Source organism: Corvus moneduloides, chromosome 17 (assembly GCF_009650955.1).
Source record: "Corvus moneduloides isolate bCorMon1 chromosome 17, bCorMon1.pri, whole genome shotgun sequence".
Classification (NCBI taxonomy): Eukaryota; Metazoa; Chordata; class Aves; order Passeriformes; family Corvidae; genus Corvus; species Corvus moneduloides.
Window position 1 is genome coordinate 12,763,658 of NC_045492.1, and position 15,909 is coordinate 12,779,566.

Sequence of the window (15,909 nt, forward strand, 5' to 3'; positions counted from 1 at the left end):
GAAGTCTGAGCCCTCTGCTCATGCTCCTGTGTTTCCTCTTTTGCAGCAGTGAGCTCAAGGCTATGGCACAACAAGGAGCTGCACAGGCTTGATAAGACACTGCTGCCACAGGATTTCGCAGCCAGGTTTTCCTGGCTTTCCAAGTGGTCTCAGCTTTCATGGCCCTGAGGGCAGCAGGAAGCAGGAGCCCATCAAGAATGGGCACTCAAGGCACCTCCAGACTTCCACAGGGAAAGGTGATTCCAGAGAGGCATGGAATGGTTTGGGTTGGAAGGGACCTTAGGGACCACCTCATTCCATGGGCAGGGACACCTTCCACCAGACCAGGTTGCTCCAAGCCCCCTCCAACCTGCCCTTGGACATTAAATTTCACCCCAGGGTTGCATTTCCTCCCTCAATAGGACGAGTTCAGTTTTTCCCAGCCCTTCTTTCTCCAACAGAAACCCACCGACCTTCTGGCCTCAGAAGATGTCCAGGACATGGAAAGGCAGCAGGGTGCCAAGGGCAGGATGGTTTTGTGCTAACAAAGGAACTTTCTGCACTTGCACTGCAAGTTACAGCCCACAGAACTGAGGAAGCCCGAGGTGAGAGCTCACACATTGTTCACAACCACAGCGGTGCTTGAACATGTAAACCACCAAGAGAGTTCTAAAAGTAGATTCCAAACACCAAGAACAAGTGCATTAATTATGGACAGGTGCTTCAGCAGAATTAAAAAAGGTGGCACCAAAAAAAAAAAAAAAAGCCACTGCTGTCACCCACCCCACATCACCCTCAGTGACTGTGTCAGGACTTCCCTTTTCCCTCCCCCAGCTCTGCTTCTCCTTGTTTCTCCAGCAAAAAAGCCACCAGCATCACTATCTCTTGCCACCACTGCTTCTGAAGAGTCAGAAACTCAGAGGCAGAGGAGCAAAGAGGACTGAGCCTCAGAAATGTTTTGCATACAGGGAGCTTTTCAAGAGAAAATGAAATTTCATTCTTTTAAAAAGAACATCCCACATTCTCCACTTGGAGTCTATAATTGCACCTGATTCAGGTGTAACACAACAAATTCATCATTCCCAAGTCCCCAAAGCCCCAGCCTCCCATATTTGATCCACTTCTCTTTTGTTATATAGAAAACAAATACAATCCCTCTTTTATGTATCAAAGAGCTTTTTAAAAAGCAATCTTTATTTAAATACAGACAAAACCTGTACCCTCACCAGCCCTTGACAATTCCTCAGTGTGATGGGAAGTTAATCCAGCAGCAAGAACCACCTCACATCGAAATTCCCTCATGAAGGCAAGTGCTGAGCTCTGAGCAAAGGAGCTCCCACCTGTGATGCCCAAAAGCTCTGCACGAGGAGGCCTCCAAGAACAAGTTTAAGGCTCTGCTCAGGCAGATCTCTGGGAGAACAAGTAATGAATTTTCCAACTTAGAGAAGTTTTAAGCACAGTTTCTTAACGATGGGCACTGGGTTTGTGACTAATTAAAAAAGAATGTAATTCAAGTGCTGTGTAACAGATATAGATGAAGGTTTCTCGGTCAAATGGAACAGTGACATTTCTGAGGTACATACACAAAAATTCAGGTGCACAAGTTTCTTTCTTTGAGAGGATACTAAAGGTCTCTAAGGCAAAATTATTGTCATTTTCACCTGCAGCAGCACTGTCACATTTTAGTTGCAATGTGGATATTCCTTAAAACGATTAGAAATTCACTTTGAGGTCCCACTTGTTAAGCTAAATTCAAAATGAGATGAAATCTGAGTTTTAACACCAGAACTAGAAGACCATTTCTTGAATTCATCTGAACAGTTTAAAATCCTGTTTGAATTCTTATGGCACAACTCCGAACTGAAGGACCACTTGGCCAATAAACAAAAAACACAAAAAAGAATTCACCAAAACCCCAGACTGAAAGATACAAACCAGAGCTTTACAAACAATGAATTGTGGCTGAAGGCAGCTTAAGGCTTCATTAACACATCTACACCAAGTTTTGCTGCTCTTTGTGTGATCTCTTCTCTACCACAGTTCAGTGGGATTGCACAAACACAACTCAGAGCAGAACTGGCTCCTTCTGCCCAGTTTGAGCAAGACACAGTCCCATTATCCCTTGTATGATTCAGAAAGGCAGGGGAACAAGCTTAGCCCTTCCTGCCAGGATCATTTTATTCTCCACCCCCCTCCCTTCAGTACAATTAGAGATGACTTAAAAAATTAAACCACGCACACTAATAAAAAAATTAGTGTGGGGTGAAGAGCGTCAGTATTTTGTTATCTCCTGCCACATCTGACAGAATTCAGCCCGGGCCCAGCGCGGCTTCCCCGCAGGCAGCTGTTGGCAGTACAATCCCACAGGGCGGCAGCAGCTCTGCTTGCAAAGCTCTCCTTTAGTCTGTCGTGGACCTCCTGTACCAGAACCTGGCCCTGTAGTCGTCACTGCAGGTCATGAAGCCGGGGTTGGTGGGCGAGTGCACGATGCAGCGCACGATGCTGTTGTGCCCCAGGGACAGGAGGTTCCTGCGCTCGGCAGTTCTGGAATCCCAGCAGCACAGACTTATGGTCCTTTCATCTGGGAGCAGCACGTAATCTTCTGTGTGGTTGAACACAGCCTGAGTCCTGTGTACTTGGCGGCCACTCAAACCAGCACCTAAATACAGGCAGCAAAATAGTGACTTTTAGGAAATTTGCAATGCCTAAGAATAATTTTCTGTAAGTATCAACTTTCTACAAAGGAGCTGTATTTTCTCTGCTGTCCAACCACTTCCACAAGCAACAGTGATGCAGGGATGAATATTCTTTTGTAGTTACAGGACCAGGAAGATTTGAGTCCAACCTGTGACCCATCCCCACCTCATCACCCAGCCCAGAGCACTGAGTGCCACATCCAGCCCCTCCTTGGACACCTCCAGGGACGGGGACTCCAAACATCCCTGGGCAGCTCCTGCTAAGGCCTGACCACCTTCTGCATGGGGAAATTCCTCCTGGTGTCCATGTATATATTCTAAAACTACCTACTGCAGCTGTGCCAAGTCCAAGCCTTTACCTTTAAGAGTATTTTTGCCTGAGGCTTTCAGCTGTGACGAAGGGGAAAGAGCACAGAGAGGAGAACCCACAGACTCTGGTGATCCTTGAGGAATTTCCAGTGTATTTATCACATGGCACACGTTGTATGACCTGTCTTGGCCATACCCTCAGATAAAATGTGCTTCTTATACAGACACTGACAGCGCACCGCACACACCAAATCCTACCTGGGATCCCGCACAGGTTTCCCGGGAAAGTGCTGCTCCCTGCTGGCCGGGAGCAGGAGCGCAAAGAGAGCTACAAACCCCAAAGCTGACACACACCAATCTTCGGCATCTTTTGTGCTCCTACTGCTTAAGCACATCAATGCTTGACCCCAAAGGCTCTCCACAGTTGCTGTCACATGCAAAGCTTCCACAGCCTTCCTTATTCCCTAAATCCTGCTGAGATCCAAGCATGCTCCAAGGATGACTACCTCGCACACAACTGCAAACTTGAAGCTTGTAGGTACATTTCAGAGTATTGCAATGGCTATAGAGCCACAAGAGTTAATGGTTAAATCAACTGCCCTGAAGTAGGTTCAGTGTTTCTTATTTTTCCCTAATTCAGTGGTAACTTCCCTCCAAAACAATGGAGTAACGATGTCAGAAACTTCTCCAGATCTACTCTGACTAAATACGTTTACACTGACACACACAAGCACAGCTTCTCTTCTGGAATTAAGTCTACAGGAAGTGTTTTCAAAAATCTGGGGTAATTTATCCTCAAAGCAGCAGTTTCTCCATTGCCTTTAGGAATCATTATTGTTCTGACAGTATTTCCAGCCCTGCCATGGCTCAGCACCTGGAAAAGAAGGAGGCTGGAAGGTCACCTGCTACGTACCTGTGTATTTCACCAGCGTCCGACCAGTGGATATCTCCCAGAGCTTAGCTACAGAGTCTTTCCCACTGGACAAGATATACTTGGAATTTTTGGAAAAAATGGCAGAGCAGACTTCAGCTCCATCGTGTGCCTTCTCAAAGGTGGTGATGCAGCGGTTGGAGACCCCATCCCAGAGTTTGATGCAGCCGTCCTTGCTGCCCGTCACGTACATGTTGGCGCTGGCGTTGTAGCTGACGGAGCAGATGGCGTCCGTGTGCTGGTCCTGGGGGTTGCAGGACACGAAGCACTGGAAGGTGTTGATGTCATACAGGCGTAATGTTGGGTGCTGGGTCCCCACCAGGATGAAATCCCCAGAAGGGTGGAAAGAAATGGAGCGTAACATCTCTGCTTCCTGTTGGATTAAATATGCACAGTGGGGTGAGGAAGGAAAAAATCTGAAATGGGAGGGTTAGTGCTGGTGGTGTTAAAATGCTAAAATACTACTGAAATTATCAGCACAAATAATGGGATTGAAGGGACAGGCTGCCTGTGGCTGCATTGTAGCTTTTGTCCTAGAGCAGCCTGCAGTGCCTCCTCATTTTTGGGATATCACATCGCCCCAGCCCACCAGCACCTAATCCCAAATGCTCCTCCAAAACAAAGATAATAAAATTAACTTCCAAGTTATTCATATTAGAGTTGGTCTAATGAACAAAAAGCTGACTGGCACTCATTTAAATACAGGTGTCCATGATGCACAAACTCAAGACACAATGTCTGTAATGTCTGCCAGTGTTGCACCTGTGTCCCCCTGCACCCCGAAACCCTGAGGCACAGGTCAGCTCACAACACCTCAGCACTCAAACATCTGAGCTGTGGCTGCTCTGAACAGTATCTCACCTGGATATACTTGAAGGCTCTTTTGGCAGAAGGTTTTGAATAATCAAACAATTTAAGTGTGTAGTCCCTCGACCCAGATGCCAGGATCTGTTCTGTTGGGTGGAAAGCCAAACACGTCACTTCATCCACGTGATCGTACAGAGTCCGGATCACCGGGTGGTTTTCCATGTTCTGCTGGGCTGTCTCATTCATCATGACCTACAAAGAACATTTAACATCTTGCTGTTGGAAAATAGAGCAGGTTTTTGACAAGAAAAGTAGGTTTTAGGCTTGCCAGAGTGAATGAACAGCAGCTCCTTTCTGACACGACCAGGCACTGAGTCTGTTCCCTTCATTATCTGAAGGCCCTTTACATGTCAACAAGTAAGATCCCTGTGTCTTTATGAAGGTCAAAACTACTTGGCTCAAGGACAAAGCAGTTTCAGTGGCAGAGAACTGGTGCAAGAAAACATCACCTTCATAAAGGGCCCAAAGCAAAACACTGACTGCTGGAAGAATCGAGAGAAGCTGCACCAAAACTGCAGCTCTTTGCTGACCATTTGGTGTGTGCTCTGAGCAAAAAAAATCCCACTTTTCGTTGCCACCTGCTAACTGCCTTGGAGAAAGATGAAGCAAATCAGTGTGTGAAACAGCTCTGAAATACCCAGTGGAAACATGGGTGGCCGTGGGGGCTGCAGAGGCCACAGGTGGGTTCAGCATGAACTCTGGTCAGACAATACAGCCATGATCAGCACCCAGCAGAAGCCACTTCTGGCTCAGTTCTCTCCCTGCTGCCAGGAGTGACACCAGTGTCCCTGCCCTGGTTATTCTTCCTTCAACAGGACTTTACAAGCAGCTGCTGGAGTAGGGAATATGTTGAGACAGGTATTTAGTCCAACCCACTGAGGCAGCCACAAGGTACAGGCATGGTATGGAGAGAACTCCCAGAGTGGTTACATTTCCCGAGTTATCCCAATGGGCATGGCATGGACAGAATTCCCAGTATGACAATCCCTTACCTTGCTGGGCATGCCATGAACACAACTCCCAGAGTGGTTCCAATCCCTTACCTCAATGGGCATGGCACTCTTGGCCAGCATCCTCTCGGTGTCCAGGATTTTGATGGAGGCATCAGCTGACCCTGTGGCTATTAACTGTCCATCCCTGCTGTAGGTGGCCACCCGGCAGGGCCCTTTGTGGGATGTCACGTAGCAGGTCTCGTACTCGGACGCCTCGGGGGACATGGTCTGCACGTCGGCGTCGAACTCGAGGTCGATGCCGGTGCCCGGTGCCACGGTGTCCGAGCGGCCGATGGCGTACTGGACGGCGCTGTCGTCGTTCTCCATGCCTGGGGACACACAGGGCACGCCCTCAGGGCAGGGACCCTTCTCCTCAGCCCCTGCCACGGCTCCGGGGAAGGTTCTGGGAAAGGCAGCCCAGAGGGTGAAGCTGAGCTGGCAGAGCAGGTTTGGTCACACAGCACTGGGGAGGAATGAATGGGAGCTGGGCTGCGCTGGGGCAGGCACAGCTCCTCCTTAACTGTGGGAATACCCCAGTGAGACTGGAAAGTGCTGATAAATGCACTGAGAATCAGTCACTGGCTGTGGACAGGCCTCTGGTCAGCTTTTCACAGGGGAATAACAAGCCCCAACATCATTACTTGAGTTTTAAAGCAAAAAACCCAAAGGCAATTACTGATTCTTTTCCTATTTTATGGCACTGAAGCCAAACTATCCCAGCATTGCAAGGGAAAAATGTTACTGTTCTTCAAACCCACTTTAGAGATTTTTATCTTTATTTCCAGGATGCAGCCACAGACCAGAGAGTTCAGCACTGGAAGTGGCAACAGGGCAGACACAAAGAGTTTTCAGCCCAGTGCTGATGTTTTTGCTGCTTTCATCTGCTCATTTCAAGTCTAAAATTTATATTTCAAACAGACACAAGGCTTCACAGATTTATACCCTCAGCACTCAGCTTGTTCAGGCAGCAGAACCAGTTGAGTTACACACAGTGTCATGGCCAGAGCTCTTCCAGGACTTGGTCAGCTTGTTCCAACAGCAGCTCAGGGGTTTTCCCTGATTTCCCTACGCTGTGGCACTTCCAGAGGGAGTACAGGGAGAGAACAGGTGACAGCCCTGCTGAGGCCCCAGACTGTGAAGCTCTTTCCTGGGGACTGATATATAAAAGCCAGCAAAGATTGCCAATGGAAGGACCTGCTCCCTTTCCAACACTGTCAGGAACAACCAGATAGAAATAATTACTTTTAAAGTCAGCAGAACTGTGAAGGTGACGTTTTCCCTCGATCTGTGGGCTCAGTGTTCCCATTTACTGGGATATTTTGAGAAAGCTACCACTCACCCAGGATGCTGAGTGTCCTTAGAGGAGTTCAAGCAGATTTGGGCAACACTCAGGGATCTGGTTTGTTTCTAAAGAAACAGGAATGCCCTTCAAAAAACCCCACAGAAGCAAAGGCCGTACCCAAATGTACAAGTGTTGTGCTATTACCAGACACCACCTTTGCATCAAAGGTGTCTTTCCAGTGACACCAACTCTTAATTCACTGGGGATTTAGAAACTAGACTTTTATGTCAGCTTTTGATTCCGGCTTACCTAACTTAATTAGGTGCAGCAGTTGTTCAGAGGGTGCACAGACAGACTGTGGTTTGATCTCATTTATCAAGCCATTGGCAATGTTGATGTATCCATCATAGAGCAGCTGACTAATTATCAGTTTGTAAAGTTGCTGACGGTCTTTCAAACTGACTTTTGTCCTATACATTGTGAGCAGGGACTGCCTTGGGGGGGCCTGGAATGAAGAACAAAAATCACATACAAGAGAGTTGCATGAAACCACCAGCACCTTGGAACAAATCTCAGTGCAGGCACCAAATGTTGCTGTGGTTTTGGTGAAAAGCAGAGATGGAGGGAGGAAACTGGGGGGGACAGAGGAGGAAAAGGGGAGAGAAAGGGGAGGAAACAGGGAGGAAAAGGTAGGAGAAAAGAGAGGAAAAGGGAGAAGGGGCAGGAAGAGGCAGGAGAAAGGGGAGGAAAAGGGGAGGAAAACGCAGGAGAAAGGGGGGGGGAAAAGGGAAGGAAAAGAGAGGAGAAAGGGGAGGAAAGGGCAAGAGAAAGGGGAAGAAAAGGAAAGGAAAAGAGGGCAGAAAAGAGAGGAAAAGAAGAGAGAACGGGGGAGGAAAAGAGAGGGGAAAGGGAAGGAAAAGGGGAGGAAAAACCTGTTGCGCTTGCTGGCTATGTAAATGAAAATCTCCGCCATAAACCGCCCCGGACTGTGCTAAGCAGCACCAGAGCCGGCAGCGGAGCCGCGGCACGAGCGAAACGACCCAGCCGGTGCTGCCGGCGGGCCCGGGCTCCGATGGATGGATGCACGGGGCGCGCAGGACAGCACCGCGCCGGCCCCGCCGCCCTCCCTGAGGGGGCCCCGCGCCCTCCCCGCCCTCCCGCCGGCCGCGGGCGGCCCGCAGCCCCGTGGCGGGCGCTGGCGGAGCCGCGGGCGGCGCGGCCCCGTCGGTGCCGGTACGTACCGAGCCTTCCTTCTGCCGCCCGCGCTCTGCCCCTAAGATGGCGGCGGGAGCGCGGAGCGCATCGAGCGGCGGCGGCGGCAGCGGCGGGGGCGGCCGGGCCCGCAGGACGCTCCTCCGCGAAGGCTGCTGCATCGAGCGCCCGCACATCGATGGGAGGCGGCTCTTGGGGGGGAGGAGGGGGGCGACACAACGGGGCGGCGTCACGTGACCGCCACACCCCGCGCATCACGTGACGGGGAGGCGGGAGTCACCCCCCCCCCCCTCACCCCCCCATGGCGGGGGTCCCGAGCCCCATCCCCGCTTCAGGGGGTCCCGGCGCCCCGCTCCCCTTTCCCCCCCTTCTGGGGATCCCGGGGTCCTTCTCCCCGTCCCCCCTTCAGGGGGTCCCTCTTCGCCATTCCTCCCCTTCTGGGCGTCCCGCTCCCCATTCTCCCTTCCAGGGATCCCGCAGGTTGCTCTCCCCATTCCTCCCCTTCCAGGGGTCCCGCTCCCCATTCTCCCTTTCAGGGATCCCGGGGGTCGCTCTCCCCATTCCTCCCCTTCCGGGGATCCCGAGGGCCCATCCTCCCGTTCCCCCTTCCGGGGATCCCTCTCCCCATTCCCATTCCCCCTTCCCGGAGCAGCAGGGCCTTGGCGGAGGCCGCAGAGCCGCGCTCGGGGCGGGATCGCGGGCGGGGCAGCGGCGCGGGCCCGGCCGCCACCGGGCGCGGGGGGAGCCCGGGGGTTCTTTTGTGTCGCAGCCGCAAAGCTCCGAAGCGCCGCTTCCGCCAGACCCCGGATCCCAAACACGGCGACGTGAACGGGCTGGGAATTAAGTTGCTGGCGCTGCTGTCCAGCGCTGCGGGCGGGCCCGGCCCCGTCCCCAGCGCAAACCGTCCCCTCCCCGAGTCCTACTCACGTCAGCCTCGAGAAAGGGCAGCCGGAGCGGGCGCGGGTCGAGCAGCGGGGCTGCCATGCTCCCCATGCCCCGGGGCAGCTGTCGTCTGTCACACGCTGCAGCGACACGGCGACCCGACATCTTCTTTTTACCTATCCTGAACCACTTGTAAACACCAACACACACAACCAGGGTCTCCTTCGCTCTTGTTTTCAGCACCGCGGAGACAGTGAAAAGTTGCCTTGGATCGCAGTTCTTCACAAGCCCCAAGTGCCGACTGGAGTTTCCTCGCTCCGCGGCGCCTCGCAGGGACCCGGGGGCTCCGGGCTGCGGGGCAGCAGCGCCTCACGCCGCGCTCACTGCGCTACTCACGGGCCGCGTTCGCTGACCGGCCGCGCTCCCGCTGTCCCGGCGTCTCCTCGGGAGCCGCGCGGGTCTGGGCGCTGTCGGGGGCTGCGACACGAGGGGTCCGCGCGTCGCTCGGGCCAGGCCGGGCGGTGCCTTCGCACTTCGCACTCGCCCTCAAGCGCTGGCGGCACGTGGCGCTGCCCGGGGCCGCTCGGCCGGGACGCACCGGGAGGCTCCGGCCCTACTCGGCCCGTCCGGGGGGGCACCCACACAATGGCCCCGCTCGCTCTCGGCCCCACGCGCGGTGGCAGCACCGCCGCTCCCCGGCCTTGCCCGGGGGTGGATGGGGGTGTCTCGGGGGGGGGGTCTGGCGGGAGCGGGACTGACCTGGCGGCGCTCCCGGGTGCGGGGCGGAGCGGAGGCGGCGGCGGCCACAGGTGGGAGCGCGGCGCGTTACGCGATTTGCGTAGCGGAAGCGGCGGCTCGGCCGGCGGGAAGTGCGCGGGCGGCGCGCGCCGGGGGGCGCGGCGCTACGCAAAGTGCGTAACGCGCCGCGCGGCGACAACGCCGGCGGACGGGCGGGCGCGGCGCGTGCGCCCCTCGCGGCGCGGCGGAGCGCGCTCGGCAGCCAATGGGCGGGCGGGCCGCCCGCAGGAGGAGCCAATCAGCGTGCGCGGACCGCGCGAGGGCGGCCAATGGCGGGCGGCGGGGGTTTAAAGGGGTACTTAAGGCGCGGCGGTTTGAATTCAAACAGCTCCAGCGGCCCTGAGGTGGCGGGCCCGGGGTGAGCGGCGCGGCCTGGCCCGGTTCGATGGGGGTGCGGGCAGGGGGGTGTTAGTAAGGGATTGCTATCAATAAGGGCTGGTGATTGATAAAGAGCCCGAGACCTCCTGTACTCCGGTCACTGACCGCCGTTGGCTCCCTCTCGCCCGCAGGCAGAGCCGTGCGTGCCGCTCCCGCTCGGGCGCTATGGACAGGAACATGAAAGAGAACCACGCCGCGTACCCCAGCCGCGCTGCCAAGGTAAAGGCCTGAAATGCGCGGTTTATGTTCGTCTTCCTGAGCAGTTTCCTCTACTGGATCGTTGGTCTCGATGCCTGGGAGTTCGCCATTAAAATTCTGTAGGTCTGGTCTGTTCAGGGAGTGGCGGTTTTTGCGTTTCTCCTATCGCACATTCGCTACAGGTTTCAAATTAGTAATTTATCTTTCAGTAGCTTTCTCCTGGACAAAACAGTGCCCAGAGCTGACTTTCTTTATTTACTATTATTAATATTAGTATGTCTTATTAAATGGGGAAGGCCTCCTTATAATTTAAGTACTTAAGATCATTTAAAGAGTAAGCAAGTGTGTATAGTCAAATTATTTCAGATACAGGTTTTAAAACCGAGGACTGTGTCAATGTCACTATTGATACACATGTGCAGCAGTGTCCAAGATCACCCTGATTACATATCTTTTTCTATTTAGAAACAGAGGTGCTTTCTCAATGTTTTAACATAAAATCAAGTAGACTTAGTAAGGTTTTAGAACAGTAAAAACAAAACTTCTTTTTAATTAATCTATTAATACATGATTTTTAGTGTTTCTGTTAATATGCTTTGTGTGGTTTTTGCTATCCTGAATGGGGCTGTAAAGATTCTGGTGTGCTATTGTACAATTAACACGTCATCATTTCTCTTTGAAGGTTGCAAATCCCATTGGGGATGGCCCCAAACGTGTCCCTGTGTCCCAGCATTCAGCCCAGAGCCGGTTACTGACCAGTGGAGCTCCAGCACAACGTGTTCTGTGTCCTGCAAACTTTGCCCGGCGAGTTCCTGTGCAATCCCAAAAACCTGTACTGTCAACCCAAAAACTGTCCAGTAACCAAACAGTGCAGCAGCTCCGACCCAAACTGCCCCAGCAAGCCCCTGTGAGGCCTCAGGCTGCAAGCAAGAGTAGTGAAAAACCTCCCCAGGCTGCAGGACCTGGTAATTCTGAGGATGATTTACATGTGTGTGCAGCTGTGACACTCAGGACATTCCCTAAAGCTGCTGCTGGGCTGGCAACAGGCCTGGAGGGAAGTTCCTGGTTGTGCCCCCAAACAGAAGAGCAGCACATGATTCACCTCCCGTGTCACTGCACCATCCTTGTGAATTTATCTCTAAATTAACTACTTAGAGCCAATATGCTGTTAAAAACTTCCAGGTGCTCAGCAGCCAGCTGGGAGTTAGTATAACTGGCACTCAGACCTTACAGGTTTTTCTGAGATTCATGTACAAGAATACTTTTTTCTGGGGGGAGAATTAATGGGTTTTTATTTTCAGAAAGCTTTTAAAATTACATTTTGCCAGTGCTGTTCCTTTCCTAGCAGTCAGTTATGGTAGGTTGCATAAAATATCATTGAATATATTCTAAAAGCTGCTTCAGATGATGCACAGGGGTTGATTTGCTCCTATGTGTGTGTCTGTGTTGTGTTTGTGGGTCTGGTTCATAAACTGATTTATTTCTCTGTACACAGCAAAAAACCCTGAAGCTGAGAGCACCTCTGAACAGAAAACTGAAGAGCCTGCTAAGAAGAAAACTGAAGAGCCTAAAAAGAAAAGTGAAGAGACTAAAAAGTAAGTTTTATGCCTAAATTCTGAGCCCTGCTGGAGTTCCCTTGGTTGTGGAGCCTGGTGACCCTCACACTTTGCAGGCACAACACAAGGAAAGCTGCCTTGGACCTGGCAATTTGTCAGGAACAAGGACTTGCTGTAATCTAAAGAAAGCTTTGGTAAATGCAGAGTAGCTCTTCCCATGGGAGAACACTGATAGCTGCTGCCCCAGTCATGAGAGGTACTCCTGAAAACAAAGCCTCCCTCATTGGGGCAGGAGGCTGGAGTCTAATGTGGGATGAAATTGGATTTGTTTATGGCAACTTTAAATTGTTTTGCCATGCCCTAGTGATGTGGCTGGGTTAAGAGTATCTAAAGGAGCCCAGCTTGGCAAACACAATTTCATTTTGTAGTAGTGTGGTTGGGGTAGTGTCTGCAAAAGCTTCAGGAACAAAGAAAATAGCTTTCAGAACTTCCTTTTGAAAAATGTCAATGCCTACTTGATTCTCTTGGTGTTTTCTTACAGACTAAAGTCTAGTTTAGAGCCCTAGCATCTTTTGAACAGGAATGTTACAAACTATAAATTTGAGTCAAAGCCAACACAACTATCCAGCTTTTAACTTTCCTCTTGCAGAAGGCAATGGTCTCTTGATGATTTTGAAATTGGTCGTCCTCTGGGGAAAGGAAAATTTGGGAATGTGTACCTGGCGCGTGAAAAACAGAGCAAATTTATTCTTGCACTGAAAGTGCTCTTTAAAACACAACTTGAGGAAGCTGGCGTAGAACATCAACTACGAAGAGAAGTGGAAATACAGTCTCATCTTCGGTAAAATTTAGTGACTAAATACTTTGCTTTGTTTGCATCCAAATAAAGTAACCTTGATTATGATAAGGTTTTCCCTTTATGGTAAGATTTCCTTGTTGTGAGGTGAAGGAACACTTACGGGATGAAATTCCCATGCTTGCCTTGAAAGGGGGGAGCAGGACAGGGAAATTAAAGGTTTTGGACAAACACCTGGTTCAGAAGAACATTGAAATCTCTTTGCAGGCACCCCAACATTCTCAGATTATATGGCTACTTCCATGATGTGACAAGAGTCTACCTGATCCTGGAGCATGCACCTCGTGGAGAAGTCTACAGGGAACTTCAGAAGCTCACCAAGTTTGATGAGCCAAGAACTGCTACTGTAGGTTGTTCCAGCTTCCTATCATTACTCTGTGTATCTGGGATATCTGTGGGATAGTGCCAGCTCTTCAGATCACGTTCTGTGTTCTGCTGGAGAAACTAAGATTCCTTAGCTGCTAGCTGGCATAGGGACAGGGAGTAACTGGGAAGACTTAGTGCTGTGCAGGAATTTATGTTCAGAATTGTTTAATATTGCAAGGCACAGCCTGTATTGCCAGACTTCAAGGGTTAAGGAATAATTGCTTTAACTTAAAACTATAATTATGCCTCAAAAAGGCTGTGCTGCAGCCAGATAAACTCAGGTGACAATGCCATTGTGGCTTAAAGATTGTTCTTTCTGCACCCAGTACATCACAGAACTTGCAGATGCCCTCTCGTACTGTCACTCCAAGAGTGTGATCCACAGAGACATCAAGCCAGAGAACCTGCTGCTTGGATCAAATGGAGAGTTAAAAATTGCTGACTTTGGGTGGTCTGTGCATGCTCCATCTTCTAGGTGAGAATTCAGTCTCTTGTGCAGTGAACTCCTGTAGTCAGTGTTAGTTTTTGTGTCACAGTTGTGGAAGGGAGGTTATATGTGAACTTCTTAAAATACTGGTGAAAAATGCTGGTACAACAGAGGTCCTAACAGTCAACTGGTGTGGGAGTGTTGTTATCCTGATTTTTAGGGCAAACCTTGCTGACCTTGAAAGAGATGTAGGTTACTGCAGGCTTACCATGGTCCTTGAGATGACAAACCAGCACTTGCACTCAAACATTACACTGCCAGTTTGGTTATTTCTTAGAGAGTGTGACATTGCACCCGACAAGAGAGGAACAGATTTGTTCTAGCAAGTTGAAGAAGGTGTTGAAGGGGTGAAGAAAGGAGCTAAGACTAGTTGCAGGAGAAGTAGAAAATGTCTTGCTGGCTTTTCTTTCCCAGCTGTTGTGCTGCTGAGCCCATTCAGGTGGGTGCACTGAGGTGCAGATGATTGCCAGCATTAGTCTTTATCTGGCTCTTGAAATAGATCCTATAATTATCTTCATCAATGATTAATTTGGATTTTTCTTCAGGAGAACAACTCTCTGTGGGACACTTGACTACCTGCCTCCTGAAATGATTGAGGGAAGAACACATGATGAAAAGGTGGATGTTTGGAGCCTTGGCGTTTTGTGCTATGAATTCCTTGTAGGGAAACCACCTTTTGAAGCAGCAACCTATCAGGAAACCTACAGAGCTATTTCCAGGGTAAGTGCCAGTGCTTATCTGGGTTGTGCTTTTAGTTCTAGAAAGGTTTAAGTTTGAAGCATGAAGAAAACAAACACAATAATACACAAATACTTCTACAACCTGTGAATTATGATGAACCAGGATTATGATGAAATGATTTGGTGTCTTCTTAATAGGCAGAAGATGCACAGCCTGCAAGGCTGGCAAAGCTTTCAAGGTGTAACTTGGACGTTGATTAGAGCCCTTTGGTTCTATAGTTTGGTTATTGCTAAAGAACTTTTGTGTAATTTTTAATGTCCTTTCTCCTTAGGTGGAATTCAAGTTTCCTCCATTTGTAACAGAAGGTGCGAGGGATTTAATTTCCAAGCTCCTGAAGCATAACCCCTTCCATCGCCTGCCCCTGAAGGATGTCCTTCTCCATCCCTGGATCACAGCAAACTCTACGAAGATTCCCAGCAGCAAGAAGAGTGATGGTGCTGCCCCATCCAAAACATAGTTTTAGGAGGGTGACTTGTGGGATTAACAAGAGGAGCCTTGTACTGTGACTACTGTAATACTTACAATAGGAAAAGCAGGTCTTGGAATCTAGTGGCAATTGGGATGCAAATCCTTGGGTTGGCTGATGTCTTACACTTGAATTGCAGCATCAAATTATTTGACTTCTAGCTAGAGCTTGGGGAATATTTAATGTACTTGAAATCCAGTTCCATGTGGGCCAGGTTTGTTGATGTAAAGCTGTTGCAGGCTCCTGTGCTGTGGTCTGTGCTGAAAATGATGCGTTGTTCCACCAAGAGAAGTTGTTGTTCTGGCTTATTGAACAGTGCAATATCCTGGCCATGCCTGCTCCTCCCTCCCTGGGCTGCTCAGGGTCTCCTACCTGTGGTGTAACCTGAAACTGAGCGAGGTGAATGCCTTTTTCAAGTGTTCTAGAAATGATGTGGCAATTGCTTTTGTCTCTAGTTTTAAATGTGAGCACTCAATTTGTAAAATAAAGACTTCCTATACTGCACCCAGCAGGGTGAGGTTCCTTGTGGGTGGGCACTGGTTGGCACTAGCACAGCTGAACTACTCCTGGTGCCAGAGGTGAATTCCCACAAGTGTAATTCCCACCTGTCAAAAAGGAAGCTCACACACTCATTTACTATCCCACAATCCCAGTTTAGGATTACCAGTAAGTACCAAATGTGTTACTACTTAACCTGGTTGGTTTATTGAGAGCTTGGCCTGCTCTGTCCTTTTTCCAAGGAATTTATTCAAACATCTCCCATCTGATATCTTCCAGCCCTTTCTCTCAGAAGTACTTTCAGATGTGGTGTAACAGGAACTAACAACACCAGATGTTGTAAGACATTCCTTAAACTGGACCAAGGGTCAGGCCCCTTGCCACCAAAATAAAGAGACCAACTCTTTTCCAGTAA

General features: G+C 50.3%; 2 protein-coding genes across 3 annotated transcripts; one reads left to right on the forward strand and one right to left on the reverse strand.

The window, feature by feature from the left end:
• Positions 1-1,151: 1,151 nt before the first annotated feature.
• Positions 1,152-9,990, reverse strand: CSTF1 (cleavage stimulation factor subunit 1). The gene is made up of 7 exons (XM_032127437.1): positions 9,196-9,990; positions 8,298-8,459; positions 7,366-7,561; positions 5,826-6,103; positions 4,777-4,974; positions 3,898-4,288; positions 1,152-2,638 (listed from the first exon to the last, which is right to left on the reverse strand). The coding sequence occupies exons 1-7, from the start codon at positions 9,313-9,315 to the stop codon at positions 2,379-2,381; spliced, it is 1,605 nt and encodes a 534-aa protein (XP_031983328.1). The 5' UTR covers positions 9,316-9,990; the 3' UTR covers positions 1,152-2,378.
• Positions 9,991-10,231: 241 nt separating this feature from the next.
• AURKA (aurora kinase A) lies at positions 10,232-15,500 on the forward strand. Of its 2 annotated transcripts, none has more exons than XM_032127095.1 (9): positions 10,232-10,306; positions 10,458-10,545; positions 11,207-11,489; positions 12,020-12,119; positions 12,730-12,921; positions 13,144-13,282; positions 13,629-13,777; positions 14,335-14,509; positions 14,802-15,500. In XM_032127095.1, exons 2-9 carry the CDS (start codon positions 10,492-10,494, stop codon positions 14,985-14,987), a joined length of 1,278 nt encoding a protein of 425 aa, XP_031982986.1. In that variant the 5' UTR covers positions 10,232-10,306; positions 10,458-10,491; the 3' UTR covers positions 14,988-15,500. The 2 variants fall into 2 exon arrangements, with proteins under 2 accessions (XP_031982986.1, XP_031982985.1); XM_032127094.1 differs by lacking the exon at positions 10,232-10,306 and adding an exon at positions 10,311-10,328.
• Positions 15,501-15,909: the final 409 nt, after the last annotated feature.